The 13,385-nt window shown below is 42.8% G+C and overlaps 1 protein-coding gene across 1 annotated transcript; it reads right to left on the reverse strand.

The window, feature by feature from the left end:
- Nucleotides 1-382: 382 nt before the first annotated feature.
- copb1 (COPI coat complex subunit beta 1) lies at nt 383-12,372 on the reverse strand. Its single transcript, XM_030376350.1, has 22 exons — nt 12,201-12,372; nt 11,352-11,502; nt 10,986-11,215; nt 10,458-10,627; nt 10,028-10,142; nt 9,836-9,928; nt 9,599-9,736; nt 7,263-7,382; nt 6,881-6,988; nt 6,170-6,316; nt 5,737-5,882; nt 5,157-5,253; nt 4,890-5,050; nt 4,660-4,780; nt 3,972-4,199; nt 3,572-3,751; nt 2,897-3,041; nt 2,638-2,757; nt 2,348-2,493; nt 2,102-2,191; nt 1,525-1,680; nt 383-1,392 (listed from the first exon to the last, which is right to left on the reverse strand). Exons 2-22 carry the CDS (start codon nt 11,440-11,442, stop codon nt 1,333-1,335), a joined length of 2,862 nt encoding a protein of 953 aa, XP_030232210.1. The 5' UTR covers nt 11,443-11,502; nt 12,201-12,372; the 3' UTR covers nt 383-1,332.
- Nucleotides 12,373-13,385: the final 1,013 nt, after the last annotated feature.

Consider the following 13,385-nt stretch of genomic DNA (forward strand, 5'->3'; position numbering starts at 1 on the left):
AATCAAACATTGTCTAGAATGACTACAGTCTATTTTTACAGCTGTAATTTGGCCACATGCCACAGTAGGACATTATGGTCTGTAATAAGAACTTAAACACATAGGCCACTGATTAGCCTACATGGTGGTACAATTGCCATTTTTATTTTGTTAGATTAAGACATTTTAAGAGTTTGCCTTAACGGGAAGGAAAGCTTATTTTTTAGTATGAAGTCATTATTTGTAATACAAACCGAAATATCCTCTAATATCAATGATATCCGATCTTTATTTTTGGTAATTACCAAAAATGTATTCATTTGGTAATCCAATTCATAGAGATCTCGGAAAAAAAAGTGTTTTGAGACATAGAAACACAAGTTTTGAAAAAGCATTGGCTGCATTTGTAAGTTACGTCAATCTAAATATTAAAACATTTATTTTATTATTAAAAATGTATACAATACTCATCATCCGTCAAGAGCCCCAAAGCTTCCGATTGGAGCGCAGAAATCATTATGCATGAGGACTTATGGCTAAACACTCATAATTAAGGATTCATAATAATTCACCAATGGAATTTAAGGCAGCACTGCTTTACAGAAGTTATGAAAAAGGACCCTGATTTATTACTTTACACTAGAAAATATATTTAAATCATTCACTGCTACATTTGAACTAATTATGATTGACAGATGCGTTTGTCCTACGATGACAACTCTTTGAAAATCTATTAGCGGTACCCTTCTCACAAGCATATCTAGATAATAGCACGCTACATTACTGGTGTCAGATATGCATTAAGCCGGCATCATTAGCATTATGGGCTGCATTGCTGTTTGCAAGGTTGGAAATGTTGTTGGTACATCTGTAAGAGGTTTTAAATGTTTTTAAATATGTTTAATGAGTGTTAAAGTATACATGTCAACTTGCTTTCTTGGCAGGTAGCACAGCCATATTAACCAATATTTTATAAATTCAGTGACCAATATGTCCTTAATCCTCCCTTAATTGTCTTTGATACAAATTAAGACACCAATGTTAACAGTGAGACAGTGTGTAATAGAACACAACAAAAACTCAGTGTTGAATTATTAGTAGGAGGCCTTAAAGCACTAGTAATACTTTTTTTAAATATATATGTTTATTGAAAATTACAGGCAGGACAGGGCAAGGGACATAACTTGGTGTAAGATAATAAAGAGTTAACATACGGCAGAGAGGGGAGAAATAAAGTGGAAACGGCAAAGATCAATGAGCACGTCTTTAACTCTTACTTCACTATGATCAAGGGGTGGTAAATGAGGAGCACTGAATCCAGAAGGAATGGAGGATTCAGCAGGCCTGGCTTTTTCAGACAGACGTCTTCTTCTGGGAGAGATTGATCTTGTCGCCCAGACTCAAAGCCATCCCCTAGAGAAGGAGAGAGGAAGAAAGATGTAGGACATTAGCATTACGCCACACTTGTTGCAATAAAACAAACCCTCGCCTGGAAGGCATCGATTGAAGGGGTTTGATAATAAGGGCGGACTCTGCAACCCTCACCTGGCTTTTGGCTCTGATGCGGATGTGTCCGGTGACCGGCGCGTCTGGTCCCAGGTGGATGGGCTTCTCTATGCTGACGTTGGCCAAGGCGTCCTCTCCAAAGATGGAGCGAGCATACAGGTTAGCCGCCATGAAGCCACAGAAGCCAGAAAGTGCCTACAGGTACGAGAGGGGAAACAAAGTAAGGCATGAGAACATACAGCAAGATGGATCATGCGCGTCTGCTCTCGGGGGGGCTCCGGGGGAATAGGCTGCTCTGTGTCGCCATCAGTGTGGTGTCAAACTGAATTTATGTGTGCTCCCAAGTCACAAAGTGTTTCTTTGCACATTGAATGCACATTGCACAGTCAATGTGCCAAGAAGGATGTCATCCTGTATTAGTGGAGGCCATGTGTTGACGCGACAATTTAAGCACCGCAGTTTACATTGGTTAGGCTGGAGCCAGGCTGTCGAGCACCTCCCGTTGATTGCTAGGCAGCATTTCCTTCCCAAAGGTTGACGGGACGCTCATTAAGACGGCATAAGTGACCTTTGCCTTCACGTAATCTTAGTCCATCTACGCTCGCCGTGCAATGACCTTTTCGGGGGTGAGGCACTTCATGTTGGTGGAGCCCAGGATGTGCTGGAGGTACTCGTTGAGGTCCGTGATGTTGGTGTTCACCGTCACCTAAAACAAAATGGCGGGAAGGTTGGAAAGGCGTGGCCTATGTTTCTGCAACATGCGATAAGAGATCTACCGACCGCATCTGCGAGGGTGGGATTCTGAACAATTAGATCTCGACCAGTCTGCATGGAAAAAGGCGGTATCCCTTGGACCGTATACCTTGTTCTCCCACTCGAACTCGGCCCACATCTGTCTGAACTCTGCGTCGGTGCAGGATGCTGGCTGGATGTAGTCCATGATGTCGATGTGGATATCGCTGAGGACCACGCAGTTCCTGTCACTCGCTGCACCGGACACGTCGTACACTAGAGACAAAGAAAGAGTACCCACAAACCAATGAGAACATATCTTCTCTTTGTCAAGTGTGTGTGTGTGTTGTTGTTTCTTTCATGATACGTTAACAGTATGACCTGCATGATACTTTGGTGTTCCAAGTCATGTTCTCTTACCAATGTTGCCGAATATAATGCCATTTTCAGTAGAAGCCACCTTGACATTAGCCTTGATGTTGGCAAAGTCGTGGGGGGCAAGCGTCAGAGGGGACGGCTTCTCAACCAACTTGAGGTCCCCTGTGGGTTGGAAAAGAAGCAACATGAAGCTTGTGCGTTGTCACGGATATCCATGGCAACGAAGTCACACTGTTTAAACGTCATGAGTCATCCCAGGCTTCAGGAGGTAAAAAAATATGTAAAGCAAGTGGTTTCTCACCCAAAGTAGCCAGCTCAAGGGTGCAGTTTTGTAAAGTATCACTGGTTTGGTTGACCACCAGTACGTCCAGCACAATGTCATACTGGTTAACATGAACGTAGGCCTCGGCGTAGACAGGATCTGAAAAGCCTGTGAGCTGGGTCACCTGGAATAGAGACAATTTTGTTTTAATCTGTTTGTTTGTTAACTTAAGCATGCATGCACAATTTCCAAATATACAAACAGATTTTTTTTTTGAGGGGTCTACAATTTTGGTTGATAATGAGAAAATATTCACTTTAGCACCATCTGCTGGTATATGTATGTCACATTGAATGAGCCAAATGGTCAATGGTTGCAAACACTGATATTAAGCAGACACCTCATGGGTTTTTAGTTTCACTAAAACAGATTTCTTCACACCAATAGACAATAGCCTTACCACAGACGTGAGTTAGGAAGAGAACAGCAGTTATGGTTGGCTGCTTTGAATACCAATAAAAGCATGAATCTAATGCAGACCAGCAGATTTATTTTCTAATAAATACCTGACGGCCTTCACTGTGTACCTGTGTGCCGTGTTAGAATTGTTTAAGAATCTTAGAACAATAAATATAAGCAAATCTAAAAATCGATCTTATAATGATCCTGCATAATATGAGTGCGTGGGAGAATAAGCTTGCTCTCAAGCTGTACCTTGTTGAGCTTGGAGGCCAGGGGATCGGCAGCCTCTTTCCTCTGAGTGTTGCCCATGGCAGCCAGCAGGCTGAGCTGGAACTGGTCATCCTTGGAGGTCATCTCGTTCTTGGCCGTCAGCTGCATGAAGGAGATGGGGTCGTCTGCCTGCACCGCAACGTTGCGCTTCTCAGACTCTTTCTGTGGATGGCAAGAAGGGAAAAACATTTGGATTACAGACTCATGGACGTTGTTCCTAAAACAAAATAAACTATGGGTCTAGTTAAGTGTTACAAATCCTTGACCATCAGAATTAACAAGATTGGATCAATCTTTGTAATGTCTGTAGTCCGTCTTAAAAGGAGATTCAATGAGTGATCAGAACTTGCTTTTGCCAATAATCAACTTATGTGGGTAGTACCTTCTGGGACAGTTTCTCCTCCTCCAGCCGGACTGTGAGCATGTGAGACAGCGATTTACGGCACTCCTTGTTGAAGATGTCGTTCATGAGCGGCGAGCACTCTGACAACACCTTGAGGCAGAGCGAGATGCGCTCCACGTCGTCATCTGTGATTGGCTTCTTGGGCAGCGAGGACTTGCCCAAGTGCAACACCGTGACCATGATGAGCATGGATTCTGCAATGAATGACTGCAGATAGACAATACAAACAGCATTGAGTCTTGAAGAAATAAACCAAAATGCTTGCCGTGAAGCAGCAGCAATGCAACAGAGAGGACAGAATGTTGGATGATATGTAACTTTCCTTCTGCTCAATGTTGGTATTTAAAGCTGCAGTAGGTAAGATTTGAAGAAGCACATCCCCCTCTCTACTCTTCTCTGCCATTAACATGATTGACCCGCAAAAGTACCAATAAGGGAAGAGATGCCAATTGGTCATAAAAAAGCAAGAAGAATTCTCATATCCTAATTGTTTCAGACAGAGGCAGGTAGTCAACAAAAATAAATATTCTCACAAAGTATTTCACTCACAAATAGATGGATGACTGGTATTTTACAGATTACACTCAAATTATTGCTCTTAAAATCATACCTACAGCACCTTTAAGTCACTGTTGAAAAGGTAAATAAAGACAATAATTGAACATACGTTTTGTTTCTTTTTGTCTTGAACAATGATGACGTAGCGCAAGGCCAATTTGGTCAGGGTGGTGGCCAGAGAGGCTGCCACATAGAAGTCCCCATCCATCAAGAAGCCTCTGAGAGGGGGCCTGAAACAATACAAGTGCCGTCACACAACAAACCCACCAAAACATCATATCCAATCAACGGGTATCCAATAAAACAAAAGGTGTGTACTGTGGTAGTAATGGCACCGACCTGTCCTCCTCTTTTTTAGAGGGCCGTGATGAACTGAGGGCACTCTGGGTCACGTAGGTGCCCATCTCCGTCACCAGCTTCTGGGCAGGAGCTGCGCTCACCTCCTCCTCAGCCTTCACCTCTCCAGACTCTCTCTTGATCTCGTTCTCCACGATGGGGATCTGAACAACACAGGCACAGCTCAGGCCACAGAAGCTGGCACCGACAGTGTGGGAATTGCACCTCGTGTTCTTTTTGTTTGGGGGGGAGGCAGGAAATGAAACACACCTCGCCCAACGACCTGCGGACCTCCGTCATCACACTCTGGATATCGTCCTTGGTGCTGCAGTACTCGCCCAGGATCCACAGAGCACCTCGGTAGATTCTGCACACACAACGTGTAATAAAAACATGTTTTAAAATCGAAATCCTCTAAGCACAAAGCATTGGCAGCTTCAGCCTGTCATTGGCCGGTGGTGCCAGATATTGTTGTAAAGAGATGGAGGTCATTAGGGGAAAGTTTGTTACATTTGTATTAAACAATGTATATTTAAAAAAAAAGTCAACCAAGAAGTCTTTGGGTTATTTTCTAACAGAGTATTACAACTTTGAGAGAGAGCCAGCAAAAATTGTCTTTGGGCCGGAAAGTTTTAGGAGGCTAATTGCAAAACAATTTAACATTGAAGCCTTTCTTTAAAGTGACATTTATGTTCATTTATTATGTGCAACAGTTTTTTATATAAATAGCTTGCATTATGAGGGGCAGTCTTCAATGGCCAATATAGTATAAATAGTATAAAATGACAAAACGGGGAATGCTGGGCTGTTATGTGATAGTAATCCAAGCCAGGTTCTTGTGCGGCCTTACTTGACAGTTTTGATTGCGTGGAAGACTTCCAGCATCTTCTCAATGATGAGGGGCCTCAGGCTCTCGAACCTCTGAATGGCCTCTCGTACAAACTCCAGCACGTCGGCCGCCGCGGCCTCATTGGTGTCACTCAGGAACTCCATCAGCTGTGGGGTGCAAGATTGGTTGCAAGGAGATATTCAGGCACATGCCTTTTTTTTCATGTACCGGGCAAGTGGAGTAACAATTTGTTTTGAATGAGTAGACCGTATACACGGTAAATGAATAATAATTAAATTAATCCAAACGTGTTCATTTTTAACCCTATAAAAAATAGGTTCTCATGACTTCAACATGGTTAAGTTACAGAGCCATGAAAATTGAGCAATTTACAGCAGAACACCATAGTATTTGGCTGTGTTACATTGAGACAAAAAGAATGACGCAAACTCACCACTGGAATGACATTGGCTGCCATGTCTGGGAAGCGCACACTACAAGAATGGAGAGTGCGGACCAACAACTGTCTGTATTTATCCGTGTCCTCGTGCTCGGTTACGTTGTTGGTCTTTATCACCTCCTTCTTCAACACTATCACCAACTGAAAAAGAAGCAGGAATAAGATGCCTTTATTTATTGCAGTGTTTACGTTGGAACAGAAAATGATGGGAGCTTACATAGGTGGCCCGTGTTAACTAAATCTGGATTTACAGTTCAATGTAAAACACAGCTAACTCCTCATCATTTGACGCAGACATACAATGCGGACGTTTGCTTACGTGCTGCGGAGCAGAAGTAGAATTTAAGCCTTACTAAACTCACCTCTTCCAACGATTTCTTGAATAACATTGTCTCACAAATCAGACTTCTGATAATTAACCTAAGCGTGAAATCTGGGGCAACGGGGCATATATTTTTCATTCACTTCAATTGTTTGGACCATTCATGTCGCTGTAGGTGGTGCTGCGCTGGAAGCGCTTAATGGTGATTAACAGCAAGCACAAACTCAGCGAGCAGAAGTAAAAAGTAAAAAAAGTGTGACAATTTCAAATACGAATTTTGTAGATTGCCATTGCAGAAATAAACTGACCAAACACACCTCTTCAACATTGCGTTAACAAACTAAACTCACCTCTTCAACATTGTGTTAACAAACTAAGCTCACCTCTTCAACATTGCGGGAAGAGACCAAGTCTAATGCCAGCTGTAAGGTCTTTTTTTTCACCTCCAGGTCTGGGGTGGCAAGGACGCGCAAGATGTCCATTACAAGGTCCTGTGGATTAAAGCATTCATATTTGACATAGCTTCACTACATTTAGCTTTATAATGATCTAATGATTCATCATTAAGATTATTAGCATTTGTTTAACACTCTATGTACCATCTCCAATGTCAATATACCATACAAATTGAAGTTATTTTTTAAGTCTAATTAAAACCCTACAAGATTTATTCACCACTTTAAGAAGTATATTTGCATTAATTGCCTTTTAATAATTGACTATGAAATAAAATAAAATCAACGACCAAATCACCGCCTCATTCACCTGGAGCACGCGCTCGTGAGTGGGATGCTCCTTCAGCTCGATGAGACGGTCGAGCACAATCAGCTTCACGTTGTTGTCACTTTCCTTGATGATCAAGTCAATGTAGCACTGGGCGGCAGCCTGGAGCCGGGGAAACCAGAGTCAAGTCCACAGAGCTGCTAGCTTCAAAGCAATCCTGTTTCTTAAAGAGCCCATGCCATTAAAATCACATTTTTCCTGTTGTTTGTTAAATAACATAGGTCTGAATAAGTTTGTGAGCTGTGGTAAGTTTGAAATCTATGCAGTGTGTCTGCTGAATGCAATAGGCAATGAAAGGGAAAAGGCAGAAGAAATGAGCCAATCTGGATAAGGTGACACTGTGACGTAGCGTTGTCAAACTATTATTCATGGCCCTGCCCACTTGGTTGGTTCGTAACCACCCACAAGAATTCTGAAGGAGTCGTGATTGAGCTAGTGCTAAATGCTAATACGTGTATGGTAGTTGCTTAGTTCGTAGTAACAGGCTAGTTACAGAATTTTGAATGCAATGGCAGAACAACATCGAAGTACATGAACTGCGACATGCTGCCTGCCGCCGGTTGCCGCGGTGCGAGGCACCACCGCCGCGAAGCACCACCGCCCGGCAGCGGGCAGCCGGGCGGTGGTGCCTTGCGCCGGCAGCAGGCAGCAGGCAGCGCGCGGTTCTGTCTACTACAGATTGATGTGGAAGTGGAAGAACCAGAGACGTCGGAGAACCCGACGAAGTCCTTTGTGATTCATTATATCGTCTGGACGTGCACACAGCTTTTGGCCGTGATAATATGTATTATTTGATATAGATATCTATGTATTATATGATATTATTTAGATATAGAGCTCCAGGACTGTACGCAAGTGTTGTACACTTCCTTGTTATTTGGATAACCGTTCTGCTGTTGGTGTGATGGCGCATAACACGTCGGACTCTCGTCTCTGGTATTTCTACAACGAGACTCGTAGTGGGGGTTATCTCAGCCATGGTTGAGAATCAATTGGGGGAAAGGAACATTGGCTTTGACTCCCTGAAGTAGGCATGAACCACAACATGGAGGAGAAAGGGATTGTTGACCGCGGTCGTCTCCCGCCGGAGCCTCGCTGCCGATGGACCACCGCTTCAGGAGGCGGTGATTAGCGCTGACCGCTGCCGAGGCGGCGGGAAGCAGGGCTCAAGCGGGATACATTCGCGGCCAACAATCCCCTTCTCCTCCATGTCGTGGTTCATGTACTTCAGGGAGTCAAAGCCAAAGTTCCTTTCCCCCAATTCATTCTCAACCATGGCTGAGATAACCCCCACTACGAGTCTCGTTGTAGAAATACCAGAGACGAGAGTCCGACGTGTTGTTTAGATCCTAATAACAACTCCAGCAGCGTTACAGTCCTGGGGCTCTACATCTAAATAATATCATATAATACATAGACATCTATATCAAATAATACATATTATCACGGCCAAAACCTGTGTGCAGACGATATAATGAATCGCTAAGAACTTCGTCGGGTTCTCCCCCGACGTCTCTGGTTCTTCCACTTCCACATCAATCTGAAGAAGACGCGGTCGTTTGATCGTCTGGAGGCTCACACAGCTTTTGGCCGTGATAATATATATTATGTTATAGATATCTATGTATAAAATGGGTTTCTAAGAGCCATTGCGATACATCCACCGTAAACAGAGCGCATGGTACCGTGGCTACAAGCTGCTCAGGGCCAGGTGATAATATATATTATAGATTATAATTTATATGATATAGATATGTATAATATGGGTTTATAAGAGCCATTGCGATACATCCACCGTAAACAGAGCGCATGCAGGGCCAGGTGATAATATACATCATATATTATATTATATTATATAGATATCTATGTATAATATGGGTTTCTACGAGCCATTGCGATACATCCACCGTCAACAGAGCGGCGAGCGCATGGTACTGTGGCTACAAGCTGCTCAGGGCCACACCCCCACCCCCCTCCTTGACCTGCCTTGACACGCCCACCGTAACCAGAGCGCATTGTACTGTGGCTACAAGCTGCTCAGGGCCACACCCCCACCCCCCTCCTTGACCTGCCTTGACACGCCCACCGAAACAGCGCGTTTGGGGGAAGCTCAATGTGCGACTGGTTTGGAGTGGCTGTAACTCTGCACCACGGCTGAATTTCGGGGACGTCTTTGAATACTGTGTTTGTAGCCAACTAATAGCTATATTAAAGCATCCATAAATAGCATGGCATGGGATCTTTAAGTAAACAGGATACATTGGGCTTATTTGTACATGGCTTACTTCTCATTCACTGAGTTCCAGACAGTAGTATACCTTAACGGCTGTTGGGGCACTGGACAGGGTGACGAGTGTGCCTGCAGCCTCATACTTGACGGCCGGACTGGAAGACTGCAGCAGGTTGTAGATGCAACGGATGAAGCGGGCGCGCTCTGAGGGGTTAGCGTGACACACCTGGCGAAGGGGAGACAGAAACGGGAAAAAACACAAAAATGGTGTCAACCCTACACAGCCTTGTTGAGTCTGTAAATAAGATGATGGGGTTGGACTCACTTTGTATATCAGCTCCACAATAACCAGCTGGAGAATATCACCAAAAGTGTGAACTTGGTCGATACAGGTGCTGAGGTAATCCAGAGCTCTGTCCTGCAGAACCAATTATACACAGGGTTCAACATCAGCAAAAGCCAACTACCATGTCTTTATACGAACCACAGCGGGGAAAAAGGGGCCGTGATTACATACCTGGTCAGCATGAATTAGCATCATGAAGGCATTTCTTTTACAGCTGGCATCCTTCTCATTTACAAGGAAATCATGGATTAACTCGGGAGCATCAGGTATGAGATTCTCAAAATTCCTGAGCAAAAATAAAGCATAATAATGTCATTAGAATTATATAAAAAAAATATATATATATATATATATATATATATATATATATATATATATACATATACATATACATATATATATATTAGGTAAACACCCTATATATGTATATAGGCTGTTCAAAATATGAACTTAAATACTGCATGGGGTAAATGTATGTAATTCATGCAGCTAGGAATACAGTTGATGCCATTAATACACAACTACAAACAAATATAAAATAGTTTCTTTAAAAAATAACTCTTAGCAATGAGAGATTATAAAACGGTGTGATCTGTGGCACCTGTAGATAGTGTAGATGGCCAGGACAGCATTGCGTCGCACATAGCTGTGTCTGTGCTCCAAGCAGGCACGGATGGCTGGCATTAGTGGCTCCAGCAACTCAGACTCCTTCAGTTTGCAGAGGAAGCGCAGGGTGGAGCCCCGGATGAACTCATTGGGGTGCTGCAGGTCCTGCAGGGGTAATTAGGAGGCCATTTAAGAACGTACACAAGTTTGGCACAGGGTATGTTTTGACTTTCACTTGGAGAAAAAGTGTAATTTTCAAATGTTTAGGTTAATTTCAGAGTCCACCACCAAAAGGAAATAGCAAGTAACATCAAGTGACTGAGGGTATGTGCATGGGCATAAAACAAGCCCAGTAGCCATTACATCATTGAGTGAAGAGTGAAAATGGTTCCGGAGGATTTCTATTCATGGAAAGTAATGTGACGTAGTGCAAAACGTTCATACTTTTTGGGGTGGCTGTCCATTCAGATACGTATCATTCAGTAGCGTCAAGAGGATATATTAATCCCACTGTCAAACCTACCTTTCTGTAGGCGTCACAGACCAGAATCATTTCCTGCAGCAGCTTTCCATCTGTTGTTGTCTTTGGGACAATTTCCCAAAAAACCAGCAGAAGCTTCTTGATTGTGTGATCTTGAAGCGGCAGGACAAAGCGGATGATGGTCATCAGCAGTCCTGGCAACTTCTCGCCATTCAATATCATGATGATCACCTTTTTAAGAGCTTCTGTCTTAGACTTGATTTCCCCCTTTTCTGTTGACAACAATGACATTACAATCAGTGATATAATAAGGTATGTCTATGATGTAAACTACATGAAATGTATATCTCAATATATTTTTTTCAGTTTTTCTATGAACAGGGAATCAACCCTTCTGCACTTAGTTACCTAGATCAGTTTTTAGGCTGATTTCAGATGGGGGCTCCGAATCATTTGGAACGTTGATCAGAGTATAACAAACGTTCTCTGCAGCCGTCATTGCGCCGGTAGTTTTGCGTCACTCTTTGAAGAATCCTACTGAATGTCACCTTCTTAAAATCTGTAAGAGACATAACATCATACAATCGTTGAGCAGTAGAAACGGATAAGACAGTTCATGTGAAAAAAAACAACAGACACTATATATATATATGATACATTTATATAATACACACACACACACAACACACGTCAACTGGCCATAGTATAACCAGTGCAAAGGCCTAATAATATCGGACGAAATGTATCTAGCAATTATTTTATCTTGAAAACGAAATGTACACGTAACGAAATGTCCACATAGAGACGGGTTGTGGGTGTACATGCAAAGAGAGTCTCGAGTCTTGTTTAGGGTCGAGGCATCTTTACGAATTGGAGTTGGCTATGTCCAACATTGTGTCCAATTACGACTCACAGCAGACAGGTACGTTGTGCCCCAAAATTACTTGACAACTTCTACCAAGAAGGCAAAGCACTAGCGCTATACAGCTATCACGTCTTACATACATATAGTCAACTACTGGCTTCCAATATATGCATACAATCCGACAAAAGTTAGATTAAATCATAAACATTAAATCTGATTTGTTGGCGACACGTCGCAACCTGAGGAATAGCGTTTGATGACATTACGCTAAACTAGCTAGCAAGGGTTAGCTTAAACGTTGACGTGCGTTAATAATGCAATGCAGGACAATATTATTCATGATAAAACCAGACATTGGCCACAAGTAAATACATCAAAATAGAGTGATTTACCTGTGTTAGTTTCGTATCCCGGCAAATACGATTGGATGTTTCACTATTCCACCTACATCTGTGAAAATACGATGGATATGGGATTCACTGTCGAGCGCTCGAGTACTTCCTTGTGACGTGGAAGATTATTCTCCGAGCCACATCACTGCTACAGTGTGCATAAACGGCCAAAACTAGGAAAGCCAAAGCAAATATAAAATACGCATCATTACATTTTAAACGTAAAAAATTCTACATGGGGAGGGTGCAAATGCAGTCTAGTTTAATGACAGATACAATTGCTTATATTTCGTGATGTGTTGAATCATACTCAGTTTTTTATTGAGCCCACCCTAGTAAAGTCACCCTATCCAGACAATAATGCATAAATATCACTAGAAGGTATTATCACTGATAGTTTTGAAAGGCAAGCTGCAGGACATGCCTTCCTCATTTAGAATTCTATCAGAATACAGATGAGTTCTTCACAGACAAATTAAGCAGGCGCCTGCTTAATTTGAAAAAAAAAGAAAAATGTTTGCTTAAATGTTTTGATATTCGTGTTTAATATAAATGCACCAGTCTTTTCACCTGTCAGTATTTTATGCAGCAATACCATTAGCAACTGATTAGAAAGTTAAATTACTTTAATTCAACCCACCCTTCACAGGATGACCAGAGCGAATCACAGACTGCTATTGGCAGCCCCCAACTCACCAGAAAGGGGTTTCTCTTCTCCACGGCCCCTCCTGGAAGGCAGTATCTGGCACCCAACCTCAGTCGATCACTGCTCTTGGCAAGACCTAGATCAATGATTCTGGCTACCATTTCCATGGTCACATCAAGGTTTTGACTGAGACTAATGAGAACATTGGCTCACAAGGCTTTGTAAGCCGCTTCCAGAAGGGAGTTCAGCAAATGTGGCCTTCACAGATTTGAATCATACCATCCTGGGAAACTGATAGTGGGGATTCTATCGAAGCCACCATTTGCTGTCTTTAAAAGTCTTCCTTCTAGCACAGAGGGAGCACCCTGGCCTATTCCAGCATTCCAACCTCATGGTTATTCTAACCAGCCTTTTAGCTTGGCAGCATTTGAGCCTTCTTCACAAACAAACAATTAAGAGCCCCATAATTATGAGGGGATTGCTGTTCTTGCAGTCTGATGCATTGTTTTCTTGCTACACAGGGGGTGAGTATAGCTTCT

This window comes from Gadus morhua, chromosome 14 (genome assembly GCF_902167405.1).
Source record: "Gadus morhua chromosome 14, gadMor3.0, whole genome shotgun sequence".
NCBI lineage: Eukaryota > Metazoa > Chordata > Actinopteri > Gadiformes > Gadidae > Gadus > Gadus morhua.